The sequence below is a fragment of the Mya arenaria genome, chromosome 10, assembly GCF_026914265.1.
Source record: "Mya arenaria isolate MELC-2E11 chromosome 10, ASM2691426v1".
Classification (NCBI taxonomy): Eukaryota; Metazoa; Mollusca; class Bivalvia; order Myida; family Myidae; genus Mya; species Mya arenaria.
This window is the reverse complement of record NC_069131.1, coordinates 2,388,537-2,414,023: the sequence shown is the minus strand read 5'-3', so window position 1 is coordinate 2,414,023 and position 25,487 is coordinate 2,388,537. Positions and strand designations below refer to the sequence as shown.

The following is a 25,487-nucleotide window of genomic DNA, read 5'->3' as shown; positions in this document are numbered from 1 at the left end:
TTAGGTTAGGAGCTGGAGATATCCCTGGCCCTATTGTTTAGAGACACACACTCACGTTACAGGACAGATAACACTGATGACCACATTAGGTTAGGAGCTGGAGATATCCCTAATGTTATTGTCTAGAAAGGTCGTACGAGTAACAAGCCTAAGTAGCTTTTTTCAACAGGCCAAATGTTTTACTAATACTTGATTAAGTAAGTTAAAAAAATCCTTCGTGATTATCAAAGAAATAGTTTCTTTTTAAAGACGCACAACTCCAAAAAATATATATACATGTATTACACAAATAATATCCAAAATAAAACAGTGAGCTAGTTAAATGCTGTTTTAAGTGACTAGGGATATTCGGAAAGTTGGTGCCGGGGTCTTGAGTGTCTTTATCTATAAAACGTTATAATTATTTGAAACACACTCACCGATTGTTGCTTCTACATCCGAGAAAGCACAAGATGGAGACAAGTACAAGCACTACACCAGCAGCGGATCCAGCTATGATATAATCACGCGATACAGCATCAGAACTTCCTGAATGTGTAACTCAAATTGAATACTAGCATAGTATATGTACATAAAAGAATGTATGTGTATATTATCATAACCATTTTCTCAAACTTGTCTATTATAATAGGATCAAGCGAAGCATACTATTTTCAAGTGAGTGTGATTTGTGTAACTTTCTTATATTGAATAGTTCTTTTGGAAAGTATATTGATAAAAATCACGGCAAAACTATCTTTAAAGTTGAAAGTAAAATTTAAGTATGTAATTTGGGAAAACGAGACATTAAACTTGATCTAGTTACGCTTAAGATGTTACGAGCCATTGGGGGCAGTTTAATAGCAAAAGTGCACTTCACCTAATGACAGTATTATTGTTAAAAATTATGGCAAAGCACGGTTCTGTATGTACAAAACAAAACATTTTTCTGAGGGAACACTTTACTAAATTTTGGCAAAAGCTTTAACATCGACGAATATCAAAATTATCTGTCTTTTTTAAATTGAACATGCTATAAAGCTTATAAAATAGTCCTTATATCATAAATAAATATAGGCCAGTATTGCACGTAGGCAAAAAAAGCCGACTAACACCATTGATACCCGATAAAACAAAATTCGACCTTTCATTATTATAAAAACGAAAAGTCGAGAACTATAATGTAAATCATGCGTTTTATGACGACTAGCTTATCAATATTAATAAGTCTTTTTATGTCCTGTTAAGTATGAAAATTAGTAATTATATTATTGACAAGGCGGCTGTTATATAAAGTTCAACAACTAAGGAAATTATTTAACAAGTACCTTGATCTGTACTTTGGTCATACTTGTTTGCACATTGTCCCGTCTGTTGTTCACATGAAATATTCATACAGTTTTGACAGACATGTTCACACTTAGTTCCCCACCAGCCGACCTCACATCCCAAAATACAGCTGCCATTGACATGATGGCACTTGTCATTTAAACAGGTAGAAGAGCACATTTGCGTACACGTGGAACTGGCTACGCTTAGATTGTAGCCATACCAGCCAGGCTTGCACAACGCACAATGCAAAGGTTTGTACCGTTCGCACTTTGTGCACCCGTCAGGACAAGAAACGTTGCAATTACTACCGGTCAAACCATCTGCGCATGTGTGCCCGTAACAAAATCCGTCCAGTTTAGCACATGTTGTGCCTATGTAACAGTGGGTACATTCAGTGCCACACGTGTCACCATAGAAATAATCATCTCGGCAACGTGTACACTCGCCGGAACCTGAACACGTGCAATTTATTGGGCACAAGCCTGAAATGTGGGAAAAGAGCATTTCTATTTGCATAGGCTGAGAGGAATAAGTGAGTTCAAGTCCACTTTTCCCTTAAATTTCACTTTGTTAACCAAGTTCTTTCTTTTTTTCAAGCTTTTCTTTTTTTCTCATTAATTTGAATCATATTTTACATTTATTTATTAATATTTTTTTTTTAAATTTAATTTGTTTATAAATAAATTAAATGTAAATCAACACTTTTGAATAAAGATGAAATAAAACAATCCAAATAAAATACAGCATGATTTCGTCTTTATCGAGTTATATAAATACTTCAAAATTGTAGGAGCAACAAGTCATAAAGAAGAAACTCAATTACAGATCGTTTCCGTGATTCTGTATTCACAAGAATATTCTTCCCTGATCTTAATATCGTAGCAAAATCTTGCAGCAAAAGTGGATACACGCGCACTTGTTCATATAAAATGATCTATATGTATTGTAATGACCTTAAGCAATTATAACGCAATAATATGACGATTGCATTAGAACAGAACTAGTAAATACAAGGATGACAATCCCGAAAAGGCCGAGCATGCTCAACACCACTGTCGATATAAAACGTTGATATTTTTTAACACTGGTATATTTTCAGTTCTTTTTTGTGGATATAGCTATTCAAAGAAAGAAGAATTAACAGGGAGTATATGAAATTTAATTCAAAACTCAATATGTAATGCAGTGTTTCAACTAGCTTGACATCTATAGCCAACTGTTTGTGGCGTTAACCGTCTAAATCTCTAGTATTGCTACATGGACGATATAGTTGATGAAGACCTGTTTGCGTTCGTTATGACTGACAATCTTTATCTAGTATCCTTATCCAGTTGTGCATCCAAATAGTTCTCATATTCGCAACTCTTATTACAATGTGTGTTAGAATTAACACATTTCTTGAGCTAAAATGTGCAGACCACTTTTGTACAAAATTATCAGCAAATGTCTTCTTTATCATATTTTATAAAATAATCTGGATTATTGAAAGTTATAAATTATAAAAACTATGAATATGCATGCCATGCTTTTACGATGATTTGGAGTATTGGAATAGTTACATATAAAATCACACTTTCATACTGATACGACCACCTTAAATCTAAAAGAGAATCAATGTAGTGCAAACGGAACGATGTTTTTAGTGTTATGGCATGAGTTTGTTTCAAGTGTTCTAAAAGTGTAAATAAATAATGGATACAAGATCTTAAAATTGTATAAGTTATCAATTAATGCAAACATGTTAATTAATTAGTTATAAAATCTGACTGAAAGTGAATAATTTATTTTGCTTATTTTTTAAAAAACACTCTGCAAAATTAGCATAGTATTTTCCCGATGCCTCACATGTGAATGAAAAAATACAGAAACATGCTCAGCAGCCGAAAGTTAAAACATAAACCCCGTTTTGTAAATATTCACATATTGCTTACACAATGTACTTGCTTAGTGATAACAGTTCGTTTATTATATTCTATTTAAAATCAGTACGCGTTGCAGTCCATGTAGTGTTTTTAAAACTAATTGGCCAATACATTTCGCTGTATATTACCATGGCAAAAGTTCTGATAACATTAACATAACAAAAATATACCTTAAAAATAAAACAAAATAACCCTTAAAGACTTGATACTGAACAAACTTCTTGACATATGCAGTTAATACAAATTACTGCGCGTCATGACGTCATTAAATATCACCGCACGCGCTTTTGGTGAAACGTACAAAAATGTGCTTTTCTATGTATTGTTTTCATAAAGAAATGTTATTTAAGGTATGCTAGAAAAAAATATATGCCATGTGTTTCCGTACCGTATAGAAAAATCCGAATCTCGGGCACGCAGTGTAGCCAGTTCGGAAACACAAGACAGATATTTTTAAAGATTTTAACCTTAACCTGGACACATCTCCAAGAGAGAGCGTTTCAACTCGCTCATGTAAAGGTTAGACATGAATCCTGAGGATGCAAAGATGTTCAAGTGCATTTAAGATATTGACATTAAGAGTAGGTCAATGTTAACTTTAATTTAATAATTTAATTTACCAATATATTCTTTGTGCACGGTAATTTTAAGACAAACGTCATAATGACGCTTCTATTATGAGAATATGGAGGCAATTACAGAACATTTGACTATGATTGTAAAAGCAATTGGCCTGTGCAATGAGTAGTACACCGAAAATAAAATTTTAAACAAACGTTGCGAATAGTAATCATTTCTTATATTTTTCAAAATTATATTCGAATCAATAGCGCTGCAGAAACAAGCCGTTAAATTTTAACATGCTGATGACACTTAAAGAAACTATCGAAAATGTAATACATATTAGGTTTTATCGAACCTGAAAGTATTCATTATGTAAGGTTATTTTTTAAATATTTATAATGTATGTTTGTTCTACAACGCATACGAGAACAATTAAATATACTTTTAATCGAAATTAAGGTATCAGTACAGGCCTGAGTAGAATGTTTTATCGTTCTAGTTCTAACACTGTTATTCAACATGTAGTATATATTAATTTCCTGTTGTTGTTAATAAAACTCTTGTTCTAAATTTTTTTAACGAGTGTTGTATATCGTCATTCACTTCTTTATATTGAAGGCGTTCACACACTCTTTATAGAGCTTAACAATAATGAAGTTCATATCAATACTTTATTCAATGAACTTGTCTTATTGTATGTACAACCAGTAAAACAATCAGCAAGCGTTTCCTTGATTCTTTGTCGAACAGTTTCGATGCTGGATTGTTAAACATTGATGAATAAACGATGACTTATCTTCAAATCGTTATGCATTCATGAATCAAGCAATTTGGATGAGTTTTGAAAATAGAAAAACGTGCCGTAATTTATGTGGTGACATTCTTAAACGATGATTGGTCTTAAAACCACAATGCATTTGGAAACAAACGAAGTAACAATTTTAGGATGGCATATGTTTTAAGACATTGAACACTAGCAGTAATTGAAAATGTGACATATCAATATGGTTTAGGTTAGATGTATGTTTTAAAGCTTAATTTCTGTAATAAAGCACATTATAAATATAGTAATGCCGAAACAATGACACCTGGAATTAGCAGCTTATAAATGTTATCGTTCTAATTGTAGGACCCCTTTGGTGTTGCTTTATGTTATTATAGAAGCCCACGCTATTCTGTGAGGCTGAAGTGTATATCAACATAAGTTATCACAACTTCATTCGTTGTCGTGTGATATGCATGTTGACACTACAGTTGCAAGGTACTTTGATTATTAACATTTATTCTGTTAGAATCCTATAAAATGAATTAAATTGAATTCGAACTATGGGCATAAGAAAAACTGCCATGTACACCATAGCACAGTAGTTATTACAAAAAAAGGTAAATTATTTAGACTTGTACAAGTGCATTGTCTTCGTAACAACATGTATAAATATAAGCACATTCAATAAACAGGCAATACGAAGTATGAAATTGTAGTGCTTTACTTGAAGTAATATGATTAAACAAAGTGAAAACATACAGTAACAACTTTGAACTTAAAACGAAATATAATATGTACAGTGTTAGCATTAATCACAAAGCTTCTTTAACAAACAAAGATAATTTTATAGTTTCATGTCGATTGTTTCTTTAACACTATAAACTTGTACAAAGATGGTTGAGTGAAATATTACTACGCTCAACATAATGATTCTCGAAAATCAAACATGGACACAATTACAACATATACAGTACCTTTCATCAGGTTAGATTCAATTACAATTAACTCTCTCCGTTTTAATTCGAAAAGAATGAAATAATACTCTTAGAAAACAAAACATAATCGTGAAGAAGACACATGTTTTCATTAAAAAAATATTCTTGAAAGGTTATTCATTGTGTATATTTCTTATTTATTCTGCGCTAATAAATGCTTGTCAAATGGTTATAAACCTGTAGTAAAATACATTAATATACCTCAATTATGCAATAAAACTACAGGCATTAAGTTTGGCGATTTAAACGACGATGCTCTATGTAATGTCTTGTAAATCTGGATTGTTAACCGTCAATTGACAAAATAGTTTCCAGAATATTTCAGAGATGTTGACAATATTTACATAGTCATCAATAAACATATTTTTTTATTTCAATATGATGGTATAGAATCATTCGCATTAAAAGTAAAAATGCACACTTTGAAATTTGTAGCATCTCTAACATGTTCCATTCTAATTGGTAAGGTGAATTAAACAGTATGCTGACCTACATGTAAATGTTATGAAAATTGAGTACGTTTTTTGTCTTTAGCAAACAATCTTTCGAAAACACATAAATAACATTTTGCTTCGTTTATTTTGTTGGAAAATGGCAACACTATAAAATAAAATATATGGTTTTGTGTAAACGCCACACGCGAATTGATTAAAATGATGCAAATATCAACGCCCAGGTAAGGACAACATCATTTGAGAGAAGTTAAAATATACGTTATTTTTTCAATCTAATATTCGAATTGTCTTTAACATTTTTAAAAAAGTGATGGCGTAGGCTTGAACTTTTCAGTGTTGTTTCGTGTAGGCGTAATGCAAGTACATGAATGATACCATTGGTATCAGAATATCTTCACCAAAGTCACGTGATACGGCATCAGTCCAAAATTTTTAATTTACCAGTAGGAGTGATACTTATATGTTTTGCATGTCGCATAGGAATTCCAATTGAGTGTAACAACTGTGGTTGCTGCAAAACCGGACGATCCTACAAATGTAGGGTCGGAGATAACTGCAATTATGGCTGCCTAGATGGATATTGGGGTAGTAAGTGTAAAAACAAATGCAGGAACACTAATTGTGCCATATGTAAAGGCAATAGAGGACAGAGCTGCCAAGAGTGTAAAACTGGCTATTATGGCTACAATTGTGGAGATTTGTGTGGTAGTCAGTGTAAAACGTGTCAACAGTGGACAGGTTGTACAGAATGTAATACCGGATATTATGATGCCAATTGTAAGCATGATTGTGGATATAACTGTTGGGAATGCAATAAGCAGTCCGGCTGTATTAGATGCAGACCCGGATATCTCCTTCAAAATGGTGTTCTCTTAATTCGCAGTGTCAAGGGTGCATTGACGGTTATTTTCTACACCAAGAACTATGTGAAAAATGTCCTGATTATTGTATAACGTGTGTCAATTCTACAAAGTGCACTTCATGTGCGGATGGACGGTTTGGAAATACGTGTCAGTTTAAATGCACAAACAACTGCGTTCACGGTAATTGTGTGTCAACGAATGGTACATGTGATTGTAATGCCTATTATATCGGAGAGACGTGCGACCAGTGTGTTGCGGGTTATTTTGGTAACGAATGTAAACAGAAATGTTCTACAGGATGCTCTGATACATGTTCAGAAGCTGACGGATCGTGCACATGCAAATCTGGTTGGACAGGAGGTAAATGCGAAACATGTGATGATAAACACTATGGAGAAATGTGTGAGCAAATATGCCCTAAATGGTGCAAGACTTGCGAAAATGAGTCCCATTGTTCATCGTGCAATGACGGATACTTTGGGGTATCCTGTCAAATATCTTGTCCTAATGGGTGCAAAGGAAACATTTGCAAAAAAAAAACATGGGTCGTGTTTATCATGCAGACATGGGTATTTCGGAGAACACTGTAACATGTCTTGCCCGGTGTCATGTCGATCTTGTAAACAATACGACATATGTTCTGAATGCAAACCTGGGTTTTCGAACACACAAAAACTGTGTACATGTAGAAGAGATATTTACAACAATTCAGCATACTGCAACTCATGCACGAACACCTCCTTTTATCCAAATGATGGTGAATGTTGCTTGTGCCATCTTGAAAATTGTGTTTCATGTGCCAAGCCTTTTGATAGAATTAATTGCATCATTTGCATGAGAGATATCATCCAAATCTAAATGGACAATGTGAAGCTTGCAATTCACAATGCGTAAAAAATGAATGCAATTCGTCTTCGGGAAACTGTATTCAAGGCTGCATAAATGGATACTGGAACCAAACCTGTGACAACAAATGTGCACCAGAATGTTTATCTTGCAGTCAAACAGATGGATCGTGCACGAAATGCAAGAATAATACCAAATATGGAACTTAATGTAAACTAGAATGCAGCACTACCTGTAAATATTCCATGTGTGGCATTGATGGAAATTGTAAATATGGATGCATAACAAATACGTTTGGAAAGAAATGTAAAAAAAGGTGCGATGACCACTGTTTACCAAAGAACAATAGTACACGTTGTTTTGAAGAATCAGGAATGTGTTTATACGGTTGCCAAACAGGGTACCGGGGAAGATTTTGTCCTCAAGGTAATGCAGGACTCGGTATACTATTTCAACATAAGTATTCACGTTAGATAAATTGAATGTAATTACATAATCTTTTACTAAAGAAGAATGATTTATTAGTGCAATGCGTTCTTGAAATTACTCCTGAGCAAAGAGTACCTGGTTTGCTAGTTGTTTTATGCAGTATTGTTATTTTGACTTCATCTCGCTCTTGAAATGTCCGCAGTTGAAGCAGAAAAGGGACAACAGCCAAATTCAACTGAAGCTCTTGGTGGAGGAATTGGCGGAGGTGTTGTCGCTCTTGCTGTCATTGTGGTTGTTGGACTTTGTTTGCTTCGGAGAAGGTAATAAACTAAATATATACGTCTCACTTAAGCTACTGCATTTTTAAATCATAGGTTATATTGCTAGCAGTAAACCTGAAATTGTAACGGCACCTTATCTATTTTAAGAAGAAGCAAACTATCCGAAAAATAAACCGAGAACCTTTCCGCCCTGTACGCAACGGTAAAAAAGGAAGTATGTATGCGCCCTCTGTACAATCAGTTATGTTCTTTTTGTGCACTCATAACGTATAATGTTTGCACTAAAGATGTTAGGATTTGGTACAGTACGTTTCAATTAAGTAGATCATTAACGATGTTTCTGTTTTTATAAAACAGTTTTATACACATTGGGTGTTGGGTGGACGTGCGCACCACACGCTGAAATACTTTATCTACACGAATATGAAAATAGACCCATCTTTAATAAACAATTATTAATCGAATAATGAGCCACTGAACAAACAAACACATATTGGTAAAATGAGATGACACATAAAAGGGGAAACGAAAAATCCTGCATTCGTTACTTTAGGAGCTGCGCGAGCAGGGTACGCTAATGCGGATACCGGCAATTTGCACTCTGTCATCATCATAGAAAACCCCGATTACGAGAGTTTACCACCGTCTGGTAGGCAACGGACGCCTTTCTTGACAGAAGATAATCTTGAAATTGGTAAGATTGTTAAAAAATTCTCTTTGTGTATACCATGTTTGTGCTTAATAAAACCAACGATATGCCAGACGAATGTGTGTTTTATAAAGCTCGTGTTAATTTAAACTAACGACATGCCCGACGAATGTGTGTTTTATAAAGCTCGTGTTAATTTAAACGAACGATATGCCAGACGAATGTGTGTTTTATAAAGCTCGTGTTAATTTAAACTAACGATACCCCCGACGAAAATGTGTTTTATAAAGCTCGTGTTAATTTAAACTAACGATACGCCCGACGAATGTGTGTTTTATAAAGCTCGTGTTAATTTAAACTAACAATATGCCCGACGAATGTGTGTTTTATAAAGCTCGTGTTAATTTAAACCAACTATACGCCCGACGAATATGTGTTTTATAAAGCTCGTGTTAATTTAAACTAACAATATGCCCGACGAATATGTGTTTTATAAAGCTCGTGTTAATTTATACTAACGATATGCCCGACGAATATGTGTTTTATAAAGCTCGTGTTAATTAATACTAACGATATGCCCGACGAATGTGTGTTTTATAAAGCTCGTGTTAATTTAAACTAACGATACGCCCGACGAATGTGTGTTTTATAAAGCTCGTGTTAATTTAAACTAACGATATGCCCAACGAATTGGTGTTTAATAAAGCTCGTGTTAATTAAACTAACAATATGCCCGACGAATGTGTGTTTTATAAAGCTCGTGTTAATTTATACTAACGATATGCCCGACGAATGTGTGTTTTATAAAGCTCGTGTTAATTTAAACTAACAATATGCCCGACGAATGTGTGTTTTATAAAGCTCGTGTTAATTTAAACTAACGATATGCCAGACGAATGTGTGTTTTATAAAGCTCGTGTTAATTTAAACTAACGATACGGCCGACGATTATGTGATTTTATAAAGCTCGTGTTAATTTATACTAACAATATGCCCGACGAATATGTGTTTTATAAAGCTCGTGTTAATTTAAACTAACGATATATGCCCGACGAATATGTGTTTTATAAAGCTCGTGTTAATTTAAACTATCAATATGCCCGACGAATATGTGTTTTATAAAGCTCGTGTTAATTTATACCAACAATATGCCAGACGAATGTGTGTTTTATAAAGCTCGTGTTAATTTATACTAACGATATGCCCGACGATTGTGTGTTTTATAAAGCTCGTGTTAATTTAAACTAACAATATGCCCGACGAATATGTGTTTTATAAAGCTCGTGTTAATTTAAACTAACGATATGCCCGACGAATGTGTGTTTTATAAAGCTCGTGTTAATTTAAACTAACAATATGCCCGACGAATATGTGAGTTTATAAAGCTCGTGTTAATTTATACTAACAATATGCCCGACGAATGTGTGTTTTATAAAGCTCGTGTTAATTTAAACTAACGATATGCCCGACGAATGTGTGTTTTATAAAGCTCGTGTTAATTTAAACTAACGATACGCCCGACGAATATGTGATTTTATAAAGCTCGTGTTAATTTATACTAACAATATGCCCGACGAATATGTGTTTGATAAAGCTCGTGTTAATTTATACTAACGATATGCCCGACGAATTGGTGTTTTATAAAGCTCGTGTTAATTTAAACTATCAATATGCCCGACGAATATGTGTTTTATAAAGCTCGTGTTAATTTATACTAACGATATGTCCGACGAATGTGTGTTTTATAAAGCTCGTGTTAATTTAAACTAACAATATGCCCGACGAATATGTGTTTTATAAAGCTCGTGTTAATTTAAACTAACGATATGCCCGACGAATGTGTGTTTTATAAAGCTCGTGTTAATTTAAACTAACAATATGCCCGACGAATATGTGATTTTATAAAGCTCGTGTTAATTCAAACTAACGATATGACTGAGTGTATATAAAGAGAGGATACATGTTTAAAGTGCTCATTCACATTTAAACTTAATATTTTACAGATAAATATATGTTTATATCAACTCAATGTAACGCGTTGTAAGTTTTGTTTCCCTAAAATTAACCTGATGGTAACTCCATTTAATGATATTGCAGACGAAGATGATATTTTCGCAAATGAAATTGCAAAACTTTTTGTGGAAAGATGTTGTGTTTTTTATAACAACGCTAGAGAAGTTAGCAAACTGAATGTTTCCGATCTACCAGAACATGTACATAATATTTCTTTAAAGGAACTGGAAGAAGAAGTTCAGGTACCTTTCGCCGCCTTATTGTATATCATCATAATTACTCATGGCATTAACTTGAGGGTAACGTGCACACACTTCGCGTTGAAATGTTAACATAATGAACTAGTTGTTTAATTTATTTAATTCGGTTTTTTTCTTGCAGAAAATTCCATACGGTCTTGTGAAAGCCTTTGAAGTTTCTCAAACAAAGCTAAACATGCACAAAAATAGGTACAGAGGAATCTACCCGTGTAAGGCCACTTGCAATTTCTTTTCAATTCAGTTGTCATTCATTGCGATATAGCGTTAAAAATATACGCTGGTGCATGTGGATTCAAATGTATTGTTGTACCCTGTTCAAACTATTTGTATTCGTTGCAGGAGTAGATGTTTTTCTTGTTTCATTTCAGATGATGATGCGAGAGTTTTAATGCGCGGCGGAGAAACAGACTACATTAATGCAAGCTATATAGACGTATGTTGTTTCTTTAACAGGTAGAATGACTGTATCTATATTATTTCTATAAGTATGATTACAGTAGCACAGGAGCCCATTTATGAAAGGATAGTATTAGTAAGTAGAAATAAACGTAATGTCATAATTCCTTTCATATTTTATCAGTGAAATACGAACAGTGTCAAGTTATAAGTGAAAATATCAACTTAAATAATTTCTTTTTAATTCCATTTTAGTTACATGTGCTTCCCCTTAATCAAAACTAAACACTTCATTTTTGAATAAAAAGAATGTGTCCAAAAATGTTGAAAAATTAAAAAAGGTAAATAGTTTAATAAAGATATATTTAACAAGTTACCGTATTTAGTAAGTAGTTAAAGGTTTATCACTCAAAATGTATGATTGTTTTAAATGTGTTTGTATTGATTTCGAATAAGAGTATAACTTTAAATATTAATTAAGTTTTAACTAAAATTCCTTATTAAGATGGGCCACTTGTTCTTGGTCACTATTGTTAAGAATACATATCTTATATATTTGTCAAGGCCATTTCAAAGGCGTCCTTGTGGCAAATGTATCGCCAATATTTTAACAATTATTGTAACTTATATACTAGTATATGTACTCATTAAATGCATTCAAATAATAAGTAATATTAATATAACCAAGTTACCAAGTGTTTACTTAGGTAATTAAAAGCTCCGTTTCAATTTTCTGACTCATTACGAAAATTCAATTGTATAACTTAAATCGTTATAAACTTGATATACCACCAATAAGTTTCTTTTTTATGTGTCTATGGAAGTATATTTTAATAGCATTTAATTTTTAATAATTTAGCATGGCTTGTTTTTGTTAGTATATTTGGTGAAGTCAAAATACATTTTTGTTCTTTTCTGTATCGTTACACTCTTGTCTAAGTAAGAAGGATGTCTTTATCTTGGCTTACGCATTACAGACCACCTAATAGTGTTTATGCTGTAGGGTGGTTGATTCGCATTTGCCGAACTAATTAAGCCATGGTATCTGCACACATATAATGTATTATTGGTATCACGTAAATAAACCCTTTTTATTCAATTAAGGTACTCAAAACTAACACTATTTACAATGTATATCTTTTTTCAGGGATTTAGAAGACAAAATGCATACATTTCTACTTTGGGTAATTTCACGTATTTCTGGCACCTAATTTAATGCCTTATAATTCAATAATATAATAACTTATAACTAAACTGTTTGACCAACTTCGTAAATAATTTACTAAATTTAAATAAGATAAGTGTTGACCAATTTGGTAGAGGGGAAGGTAAGGTGATCTTTTAATTAAAAGTGTGTGACCTTCCGTGATAAAGTGTGATGTGGGTGGAACTTGGAGGATGTCATGTTTATTTAAATGGACTTCCCATTAAGTATGTTTTGGTTCTGTAATGACTTTTGAAATATGTATTCATAGTTTTGAACTAGATTACAAAGCAACAACAACAGTAAACCTTCAGAAAATCCTTAATGTGTATGTTTATACGGTATATCATGTTATAGAGATATGAACTATGTATGCACTGGTAAAGAAATGCATTCTATCGATGGTCCTATGTCATTTGAGTGACAACAAAAACAGATTGCTTTCACAATTTAGCTCATTAACTAGTTGGACCTAAATTTAAATCACATATTTGTCTTTTTGCAGAACGCCAAATGCGAGCAATATTGGCCTCATCATAATCAACGTATACTATACGGCGATATAGAAGTTGTGTGCAAGGTTGACAAATTGTACGCAGACTTCATTTGGAGACATTTTACACTTTCGAAGGTACATTTAAATTCGATATTTCTGATCGGACTATAAACGAGCCATTTTAAGGATTTAATGTTTAAGCATTTCGGTATATCGCTGTATGACAAGATTAGGTCAGTAAACGCACTGACCTGGCCCCAATTTCTCGAAACTTCTTAAGCTTAACAGGCTTAAGTCGCTTATTTCAATTAGCCAAAATACATACTGAAAATGGATTTTGATAAATGAAAAATGGTTTATTCTGATAATCATACAGATTATTTCTACATCATTATAAAAAAAAATCTTGAAGACGTAAATATAACACATTTTATAGAACAACAATAATAGTGAGATTAGCTTAATCCTGTTATATGGGACTTAAGAAGTTTCCAGAAATTGGGGCCAGGTGTTTTTACACACACATTAAGTTCATTTGAAAGTATTTAAGATTTATATTTGTATTTTTTATTTACAATTTGTCTTTGGGATTACCCGACTACAACAATGAACAATCCATTACCTTTTCCCCTAATAAAACATCAATTGACCTATCACATGCGTCGGTTTTATATTATGAGGATTTTTTTCGAAAATGTTGCGTTCATTGTTTAAATAGATATGCGTGCAACAAATGAATATGATTGTACATATTGATGGTTTAATATAAAACTAAAGTAGCTTGTAAATATTTGATGATAAGTACGACAAGCAAATATCACATCAACATTTTATTAAATATAGTATAGATCGGATATATCATTTTGTAAAGGCTGGAAAAAATAAGATTTTAAATAGTTTCCAAACCAATTATTCAACGTCTTAAGAATTAAAGGCCATAATCATAACACATATAAAATGGTTATCTACATGAACTACTTCTTGGCACTATTCTTTCTAATTTAAATGGAAACAGAATTCCGAAGAAAGAATTCTCCATCATCTTCAGTTCACAAGCTGGCCAGCCAAAGACGTCCCTGATAATGTTACAGCATTAATAGAGTTAAGACAGAGGGTGAACGACTTGCCTAGTAGCTTTAACGGACCAGTGATTGTGCATTGCAGGTTAGATGCCAAACTGTGTTTCAGATACAATGATCTTAGCGTACAATCAATAACTAATAGGAAATCATAAAAAAACGAACTTAAGACTCCTATACCAAAAATGCATGATAATAAACGAATCGAAAACAAAACATTTAACTTCGTTTGAATTTAAACTATATAGAACCGATCCCTTACATGCACAAGGTTATACTATTTGTAATGCCGTATCAGTTCCATCGCGACTGTTTAATGTGAACAGTGATTATTAGTTTTGCATGGTATATTCTTAATATAATTGTTACTTGGTTTTGTATTACATAATTAAATATGTGTTAAATATGTACTAGGATAAATGGTTTGGCTTATAGGAAAATGTATGAACCGTTTCCAAGCGGCGAATCACATACAACTATACTATCATGGAAGTCAAATAGACTAATCTTATTTGCATGTAGAATATAAGCTTTTTATTTATACTTAGATATGAAGCTATATCCTGCAATGTTTGTATAAATATTTTGACACCAATACGCAATAATTTTCAACTGTACAATTATTATACATATATTATATACGTTCTATGTCTATAAATGTTTGTATATAACATGAATATCTCCAGCCATGGGGGAAATAAAGATGTTGAGTTGAGTTGAGTTGGGGGCATTTCTGGTATCTAGGGCCCTTTCGTCTCGATACCAATGCAGGTGATCCAAGTAGCATAGTGGAATAAATCCGTCTCTGTGGTATATAAATAGAAAAACAATCCCGTCCAATTTTTTGGACTGGTTGACTAATTTAAAATTAGAACTCAACCTCACAAAATAATTTTATAAGCAACAAATATATTTAGATACGTGTTGTGGAATCACAAACGTTAACAATGCATATTATTAATTTTGAAACAGTTTTTCAATATGAGTAAAAATATTCGAGTTTTCACAACGTTATGTTCTTAAAAGAAAACATTTTGAACAGTCACTAAACTCTATGCATAGTTTGGCATACATGCTTATATGTTTAAGCTGCAGATTTTAAAACTGTTACCAATTCTATAAGTTAAACGGCTTTCTATTCAGGTAAATTGCCTATCAAATAGTTTTAGCTTCCATGTATTTAATGTCAGATATAAATATAAAAATACATACAACGATTTGAGACTCTCTTTAGGGAAAATTCAATAGACAGATATTGAGCTATGTTTGACTTCAGTGCTGGTGTAGGTAGAACGGGAATCTACATAGCTCTGGATATTCTGACTAACGAGGGTGAGGCAGAAGGAGCAATAGATATCCCGGGGTGTGTTTTCAACATGCGACAGAACAGACCCAACATGATTCAGACTTTGGTGAGATGTTAACTGTTATATAATGTTGTATAAGACAATTTTTGCAGTGTGAATATTGCTATATGCGTTATCACTATTGTGAATACAGTTATAAACTGCTATGAATCACGATCGTGTCCGTTCCATGGACAACTTTAATACGCCCCTCTATTCAACGATATCTTTGTTCAGACAATATGACATCTCCCGTTAATCATTTGGCGCAATACGCCGCCGTTCGTGCAATATTGCGCCGTTCCTTATTTCTTAAGCGCTATTTTACAATGTAAATTATTCGTTAGCCGCTATTTAGTGATGTAAGTAATCGCAAGTTGCTTTCATTGCTTTTAAATTGGCGACGTATGTTAATCACTGGTTTTATATGTGAAATTTAGAATTACCGTTTCTATATTTAAAATGATGGAAATCTGAATTAAATATAGTAGTTGAACTCAAAGCAATATATTCAATGGGCCGAAAGGAGACTGAATCCTTACTTTTCATTAATTTCTCGTTAAGTACATGAATGCATCTTTTACTCGTTACCAATTTCATTTCATTTAATATACTTTTAACGTCTATCTTAGAGAAATCATGGCAGATTTAGTTGAATACCATGTAGCTAAAAGGCATTCTTTAAAGGTTTTTAACAATATGTCGAAAAATTAACATATACTGGAATTACCCTTTGTCTAAGAATCACTGTTTATTTTGTAAAATAATATGATTAATATTTGAAGAGTCAATACAAGTTTCTTCACCAAGCTTTGGTCCATTCATTGACAATTGAGAGGTCGTTGATAGAAAGAGACCACTTCCATGAATATATGACAATGTCCAGCAAACAGGAGGTACACAAGCAGTCTGAGGTACGATTGATACTGAAAGAATAAAATGTTCAATGAATCAATGTTTGAATTACAGTGTGAATACTTTACTCAAGCTTATATGAAATATTAATAGTATGCAAATATAATGATTTATTCCTATTATACTTCAGAAACTGCAATTGAACCAAGAGCAAAAGTCGGATAAGGAACTACAGGCTATGGAAAGAAATCGGCTTCTGACAATCAAAAACAGGAAACTCGCGGATATACCAGGTACTTCGATTGTTTTGATTGTCAAATTTAATTTTTTCTTCAACTAGCATAGATTCTTACATAAGTTGCATATGTACAAATGCAACAATTTACACAAACACATATCTCATCAATTAGAAAGCATATTGATTATAAACGATTTCAATTTCAAATGCAATTTTCAATTGGTTATCTTGTAATGTTGAACATTTGTGTTTATGTGTCTCCATAATCTGTATTCTAGGTGTTTTAAATCTTTAGGTGATTTATATAGACCACGTCTGTACCTGTTTTTGAAACCAGGCGAATCTGATTACATCAATGCAATATACATCAACGTAAGTATATTTTATATATTTAAATGCTAGCTTGCTTTAAATGGATTGCTGGAAAAAATCATTTGTGAAATTTTAAACTTATACTTTCAGAGTTTTAAAACGAAAAATCGCTTCTTGGTTGCGCAAACACCTCTGCCTGACACCGTTTCTGATTTTATCACACTTGCTGTTCAAGAAAACTGTTCATGTATCGTTAGTATGGAGGCATACTTGGAAAAGCATGAGGTAACATTTGACTGGCAAGATATTTTAAAAGGTTACGTTTTTGTTCTTCTACGCTAACCTTTAAATATAGTTAATATTATGTTTTAATCTGATCTTATTATAAATGTCAGATCATTTATAACGAAGCCATTATTGATTATCAATATACGTATATGTATTATATATTACTAGTGAAATAAGTTATAACATGGCCTCATCAGTGAAAAGGTTTTACGTTATAAAATGTAATATAGCGAGTTTAGTATTCAGTTCTTAAACAACATAAAAACTTATTTTTATCAATTCTTATAGCTAATAAGTTCCCTACTGAGTTTCATATTCAATGCAAATATGAACAATAAGTTTCCTGCTACTTGTATTGTGTTATACAGGGGATTGGCTTGTACTTTCCTTGTGACAATCAAACAATGAAGAAGGGTATGGTTTCCGTACGATCCTCCACAGCTCAAAGTGAGATACACTTTGTAAAAAGAATGCTACATTTTGAACACGAATGAAAAGTCAGATTTAAGACATGTGATTCTACCAAATTTAGCAAAACGTCATTTTCTCTTTTCTCTGTTCTTAAACTGATATAAAAAATGAAAAAAAGTTTTCTTACGTCCAAAACAAATACGAAACATAAATGTAGGCAACATCCACAAAACGACAAGAACAGCAATGGCACCACAACCAACGTCTTAAACAATAGCACCACCACCAATAACAACAGCCTCAAATGCATTGACTATATAACAGCTCAAACATTCCCTGTAAAAGTATGATTTTGTTATATTAAAGACCAAAACAGACGTGTTAATTCCACACTATGAATACTTGGACTGGGATACAAAACTCAATCTTCCGAAGTCGGCAGAACACTTTGTTGTCTTTATCAAGGAAGTGGAAGACGCTTCCAAATCATCTCGCCTCAAGGGACCGATCCTGTTGCATTGTCTGTACGTACTAAATTTCCGTGTCTCCCATTAGCCTTTAATTATTGTCTGTAATTGTATAGCATAACCTTTGTACAATCAAAATAACAATGAATATTCGGATCTTAGGCATTGATTGATACTGTAAATTAAACATCTGACAGACCGCAAATTTAAGAAGGGAGTGCAAACATTGTATTTTATTTAACGATTTAAGATCCATATATGTACATGGCCTTTGTGACAGGAACGGTGCTGGAAAGAGCGGCCTTTTATGTGTTGTCTCAATATTACTCGAAAAACTGATTGAAGATAATGAGTTCAGTGTGGTCAATGCTGTGATTTATGCCAAAGCTAGAAGACCACTTGCTATTCCAAATAAGGTAATACTGTTTCAATGCATTAAGTTTATTTTGTATGATTGCGATTAATAAACTGCTTTATAATAAGTTTGAAACACAATGATATAATGGAAACCAATAACTTACAGAGATAATTGAAGTAGGAAGATAATTAACAATGAGCCTGTCAAAGTGGACAAGGTTAAAGTCCCAACATACACTCAACTAGAGACGCAATTAAACACTCCTTGTTTAATACGAATGTCAATGAATTCAATATACCATTATTGAACAATAATAAAAAAGCTTTTATCACAATACATTTTGAGTGTAAGCAAATCTCTGTGTTATTATTTGTACTTATATTTGTTTTAATTTCTGCATCTGTTAATAATTCCCAGATTTCCTGTTCGATTTGACAGTCAGCTTGACATATATATTAACTTAATATATATGTCAAACTGACTGTCAAATCGAACAGGAAATGGTTACTACGTTGTAGTTACATCTTACATGTTTTGACATTTTTATTACGTCGCTAACTTAAATGTTCTCATTTGCTCTCGTCTTGAAGACTGACAACAGTTGAAGTACGTGTATGCCTTCTTTTTATATATTCAAAAAGAGGTTATTCATATAATTTATTTATTTTTAAATGCAATTTTATATGAATTTGATATTTTAGGAGCAGTTTTACTTCTGCCACGAGTGTGTTCTCCATTCATTGAACTCAACTGAAAACGCTACGTAATACAACATAAGAGGAAATGCTGCGTAATACAACATAAGAGGGAATGCTGCGTAATACAACATAAGAGGAAATGCTGCGTGATACAATATATGAGGGAATGCTGTCTGATACGATATAAGAGGGAATGCTGTGTGATACAACATGAGAGGGAATACTGCGTGGTACTCTTTCAGAGGGAATGCTGCGTGAAACAACATATGAGGGAATGCTGCGTGATATTGTATATGAGGAAATAAAGCCAGCTGTCCAATTTAGAACAATGACCTCAGGTGTGTTGTCCTTGACATGAACACATGAATAAACTTTTGATAGATATATGATGACATGTTAAGCTGTTCTGTATAACATTTGATAGGCACGGCTTAATATGTAACCTTAACGAGCGATAAGTAGCATTTTATTAGAAACATCCATAGTTAATGTATGCACGACGCCAAAATGTGCAGGGTTAGCTTGACAATTTGTTACAGAAAACCGAACCGATTGACCCCTTTTATAGCTTGGGCTTTGCGCTCGTTGTGTATAGTGGCTGTAGTAACTTCTTTAATAGTTTATGAACGCTTTATACATTATCGTGATCATCTTGTTTACTATATCTATTCCAGAATGCTAGAGGAATCGGCAGAATCAATAATAAATTTGAAACATGTAGAATAGGCTGAAAGGATTTTTGTTTATAACATTGCTGTATTTAATCCAGCCTTTCAGTGTGTTTAAGTGTTAAAGGCCTGTATAGGTATGTCATAGACAAGTTTTGATGTACAAAGAGTAGGTTTGCATGAAAAAGACCATTGTAATGAATGTTTACACCTATGTATTTCTGGTTTGCATTACTTTGGGTACAAAGAATATATCAGTATTTGTTAAGAATTTAAGATGGGTTCCACTTGATTTTTCTGATGTTCTTTGTTTTTTATAAATAATCAATGTTCCAAAACAAGTACTTCAAATATTCTGTAAAACGAATATACAAATAATAATGATATATATTTATGAGTACTCTCTTTAAAGTATGAGTTGAGTTCATTTGTTTCGAGTAATTGACAAACCAGGATGGAAATTGAAAAATGTCATTTATTCACATTAAATGACGTATATCGTTACAAACGAACAATATACATGGCCGAAACAAAGTTGGAGGTAAATAAAACGCCATCCAATAAAACATATCAAATAATACAGAATGCATTATGTAAGACAAATGGTTAGATAACAGTAAAGCAAATGTAAGATAACATTATTATTTATAGCAAAAAGTAAAAAGATAATAGAAAAAGAATATCAACACAAACAGGCATGGTGTTTAAGTGAAAATGGAAAGGACCTTATTAGGTATATTAAGTAAAACGCACTGGCCTAAATATTGGGTGAGGTAGGGTGGGATAAAAAAGCTTATGAAAATACTGCGTAATTCAGGTTGGCATAAGTTATCTGTGAAAATATTGCGTTGTGTTATCCGCAAGATGAGATGGTTAAATAATACTATCAAAATTGTAAACTTGGTACTAGTTATTTACTACGTAATGCGTTATGTCCCGTGAAAGTATCATAAATAAATTTATTTCTAAGGCAATAAATTAAATTTTATGAGTACTCTCTTTAAAGTATGAGTTGAGTTCATTTGTTTCGAGTAATTGACAAACCAGGATGGAAATTGAAAAATGTCATTTATTCACATTAAATGACGTATATCGTTACAAACGAACAATATACATGGCCGAAACAAAGTTGGAGGTAAATAAAACGCCATTAGAAACCCCAACCTCAACTCAATCGCTATAAGAGAGTGACAGTGTGGTCAATCATGGACGATAGAGAAGAAGCCCACAACTCCAGTCTCTAATCCATGTACCAGGCCTACAACTCCAGTCTCTGAATAGCAATAGTATATGAAAGAGAGAAAGAGCCCACAACTCCAGTCTCTAATCCATGTACCAGGCCCACAACTCCAGTCTCTAATCCATGTATCAGGCCTACAACTCCAGTCTCTAATCCATGTACCAGGCCTACAAATCCAGTCTCTGAATAGCAATATCATATGAAAGAGAGAAAGAGCCCACAACTCCAGTCTCTAATCCATGTACCAGGCCCACAACTCCAGTCTCTAATCCATGTATCAGGCTTACAACTCCAGTCTCTTATCCATGTAACAGGCCCACAACTCCTGTTTCTAATCCATGTACCAGGCACACAACTCCGGTTTCTAATCCATGGACCAGACCTACAACTCCAGTCTCTTATCCATGTACCTGGCCCACAACTCCAGTCTCTAAGCAATGTATCCGGCTGACAACTCCAGTCTCTAATCCATGTTCCAGGCCTACAACACCAGTCTCTAAACCATGTACCAGGCCTACAACTCCAGTCGCTAATCCATGTACCAGGCCTACAACTCCAGTCTCTGAATAGCAATATCATATGAAAGAGAGAAAGAGCCCACAACTCCAGTCTCTAATCCACGTACCAGGCCTATAACTCCAGCCTCTGAAAAGAGATAGCACATAAAAGAGAGAAAGAGCCCACAACTCCAGTCTCCTATCTATGTACCAGTCTTACGACTCCAATCTCTGAATAGAAAAAGCACACAAAAGAGTGAAAGAGCCCACAACTCCAGTCTCAAACCTATGTACCAGGCCCACGACTCCAGTCTTTGAATAGAAATAGCCATAAAGGATAACAACAGGCTCCCACAGTTGTACTCTACAATAGAGTAAAACAACACTATGCTCCAACAACTGTATTCTACAACACAGAAATACAACAACAGGCTTCAAAAGCTGCACTCTACAACAGAGAAACACCACAAAAGTCATCTACAGCTGTACTCGACAAAAGAGTCATTTAACAATAGCCCAAACAGCTGTATTCCACAACAGCGTAATACATTCATAGGCTCCAAAGGCGGAACTCAACAAATGAGTTATATAACAACAGGCTCCACCCGGTGTTCTGTACAACAGAGTAAAACGAAAATGTGCACCAACCGCTGACTCTATCACATAGGAATAAAACAAAAGGCTCCAACAGAGGAACAAAACAATAGGCTCCAACAGCTGTACTCCCAAATAGAGTAAATCAACAATAGGCTCTAACAATTGTACTCTTAAACAGAGGAATACAACAAAAGGCTTCAACAGTTGGACTCTAACCACAGGAATACCACAACAGACTGAATCAGTTGTACTTTTCAATAGAGTTATACAACAAAGGCTCCTACAGCTGCACTTTACCAAAAAGTAATACAACAATAGGCTCCCAATAGCTGTACCTTACGATAGAGTAATGCAACAACAGGCTCCCAACAGCTGTACCTTACAATAGAGTAATACAACAACAGGCCCCAACTGTAGCACTCTACAACAGAGTAAAACCATATTAGGCTCCCAACAGCTGTACCTCACAATAGACCAATACAACAACAGGCTCCCAATAGCTGTACCTCACAACAGAGCAACACAACAACAGGCTCCCAATAGCTGTACCTCACAATAGAGCAATACAACAGCAGGCTCCAACCGTTGCACTCTACAACAGAGCAATACAACAACAGGCTCCCGATAGCTGTACGTTTACAATGAATAGAGTAATACCACAACAGACTTCAACAGGTGTACTCTACTATAGAGCAACAAAACAATAGGCGCCTACAGCTGTACTTTACAATAGGCTAATACAACAATAGACTCGAACAGCTGCACTCTACATCAGAAATACAACAAATTGGCTTAAAAAGCCATTCTCCACATTTATATAAGAGTATTACAAGAATAGGTTGCAATAGGTTATTACAAAATCGGCCCCAAAAGCAGAACTCCACAATAGAGTAATGCAAAAAAATAAAAATAATACAACAATAGGTTCCCAAAAGCCATACTCCAGAATAGCAGAATACCGTAACTGGATCCTGTAGCGGTACTCTGTAATAGAGTAATACATCAGCAGGCTCCAATAGCCTACTCCACAATAGAGTAATACCACCATGGACCCCAATAGCCGTATTCAGCCACAGAGTCAAACAGCAATAGGCTCCAGGGCCGAACTCTTCAATTTAGAGTTGTACCACAATCAGCCTCCAAAAGACTGAAATACACAATAGACTAAACAAAAATGGGCTCGATATTCCATACTCATTAATAGAGTAATACCGTGATAGGGTCCAATAGCCGTACTCTGTAATAGAATAATGCAACAATACGTTCCAATAGCCGGACTAGACAATAGAGTGAAAAGCAACAATCGATCTTAATAGCCAAACACCACAATAGAGCAATATCACAATAGGTCCTTATAGCCGTACTTAGCAATAGAGTAATACCCCAATAGCTTTACTCAACAAAACAGGAAAGCACTAATCGGCCCCAAAAGCCGCATTCCACAATCGAGGTAATCTAAAATTAGGTGTCAATATCTGTACCCCACCAAAGAGTAATACAACAAAAAGGCCCAAATAGCTCTACTCCACAGAAGGTAAACAACTATCAGCAAATACACACATTCCACAAAAGAGAAATATAACCAAAGGCTCCAATAGCCGCAGTCTACAATAGAGTAATATAACAATATGCTCAAAAAGGTCACTCAACAATAGAGTAATTTATAATAACAATATGTCCCAATAGCATAACTGCCAAATAGAGGAAAACAACAAACGACCCCAAAGGTCATTTTACAATAGAGTTATAAAACAATAGGCTCTAATAGCCGTACTCCACAATAGAGTAAAACAACAAACAACCCCATTAGTCATTTTACAATACAAATATAAAACAATAGGCTCTAATAGCCGTACTCCACAATAGAGTAAACAACAAACGACCCCAATAATCATTTTACAATACAGTTATAAAACAATAGGCTCTAATAGCCGTACTCCACAATAGAGTAAAATAACAAAAGGCCCCGAATAGCTGTACTCCACCAAAGAGTAAAACAACAAAAGGCCCCAATAGCCGAACTCTACAATAGAGTTATATAACAATAGGCCCCAATAGCCGAACTCTACAATAGAGTTATATAACAATTGGCCCCAATAGCCGAACTCTACAATAGAGTTATATAACTATAGGCCCAAATAGCCATACTCTACAATAGAGTTATAGAACAATAGGCCCCAATAGCCATACTCCACAATAGAGTTATAGAACAATAGGCCACAATAGCCGAACTCTACAAAAGAGATATTGAACAATAGGCCCCAATAGCCGAACTCTACAATAGAGTTATAGAACAATAGGCCCCAATAGCCGAACTCTACAATAGAGTTATAGAACAATAGGCCCCAATAGCCGAACTCTACAATAGAGTTATAGAACAATAGGCCCCAATAGCCGAACTCTACAATAGAGTTAGAGAACAATAGGCCCCATATAGCCGAACTCTACAATTAGAGTTATAGAACAATAGGCCCCAAAAGCCGAACTCTACAATAGAGTTATAGAACAATAGGCCCCAATAGCCGAACTCTACAATAGAGTTATAGAACAATAGGCCCCAATAGCCGAACTCTACAATAGAGTTATAGAACAATAGGCTCCAATAGCCGAACTCCACAATAGAGTTATAGAACAATAGGCCCCAATAGCCGAACTCCACAATAGAGTTATAGAACAATAGGCCCCAATAGCCGAACTCCACAATAGAGTTATATAACAATAGGCCCCAATAGCCGAACTCTACAATAGAGTTATATAACAATAGGCCCCAATAGCCGAACTCCACAATAGAGTTATATAACAATAGGCCCCAATAGCCGAACTCTACAATAGAGTTATATAACAATAGGCCCCAATAGCCGAACTCTACAATAGAGTTATATAACAATAGGCCCCAATAGCCGAACTCTACAATAGAGTAATATAACAAAAGGCCCCAATAGCCGAACTCTACAATAGAGTTATATAACAATAGGCCCCAAAA

General features: G+C 34.1%; 1 protein-coding gene across 1 annotated transcript; it reads left to right on the top strand.

Moving 5' to 3' along the window:
- Positions 1 to 9,061: 9,061 nt before the first annotated feature.
- Positions 9,062 to 19,558, top strand: LOC128205935 (receptor-type tyrosine-protein phosphatase kappa-like). The gene is made up of 12 exons (XM_052908000.1): positions 9,062 to 9,126; positions 11,179 to 11,336; positions 11,476 to 11,563; positions 11,723 to 11,787; positions 13,460 to 13,585; positions 14,466 to 14,614; positions 15,806 to 15,941; positions 16,921 to 17,023; positions 17,264 to 17,340; positions 17,431 to 17,565; positions 17,937 to 18,015; positions 19,506 to 19,558. Exons 3-12 carry the CDS (start codon positions 11,530 to 11,532, stop codon positions 19,556 to 19,558), a joined length of 957 nt encoding a protein of 318 aa, XP_052763960.1. The 5' UTR covers positions 9,062 to 9,126; positions 11,179 to 11,336; positions 11,476 to 11,529.
- Positions 19,559 to 25,487: the final 5,929 nt, after the last annotated feature.

What these genes read in the sequence shown, in the direction of transcription:
- LOC128205935 (XM_052908000.1), top strand. Translation starts at nt 11,530, where the DNA reads ATGCACAAAAATAGGTACAGAGGAATCTACCCGT. An exon ending in TCAATGCAATATACATCAAC is followed by an intron (nt 17,341 to 17,430) that starts GTAAGTATATTT and finishes TTATACTTTCAG; the next exon opens with AGTTTTAAAACGAAAAATCG. An exon ending in ACGATCCTCCACAGCTCAAA is followed by an intron (nt 18,016 to 19,505) that starts GTGAGATACACT and finishes TTGATATTTTAG; the next exon opens with GAGCAGTTTTACTTCTGCCA.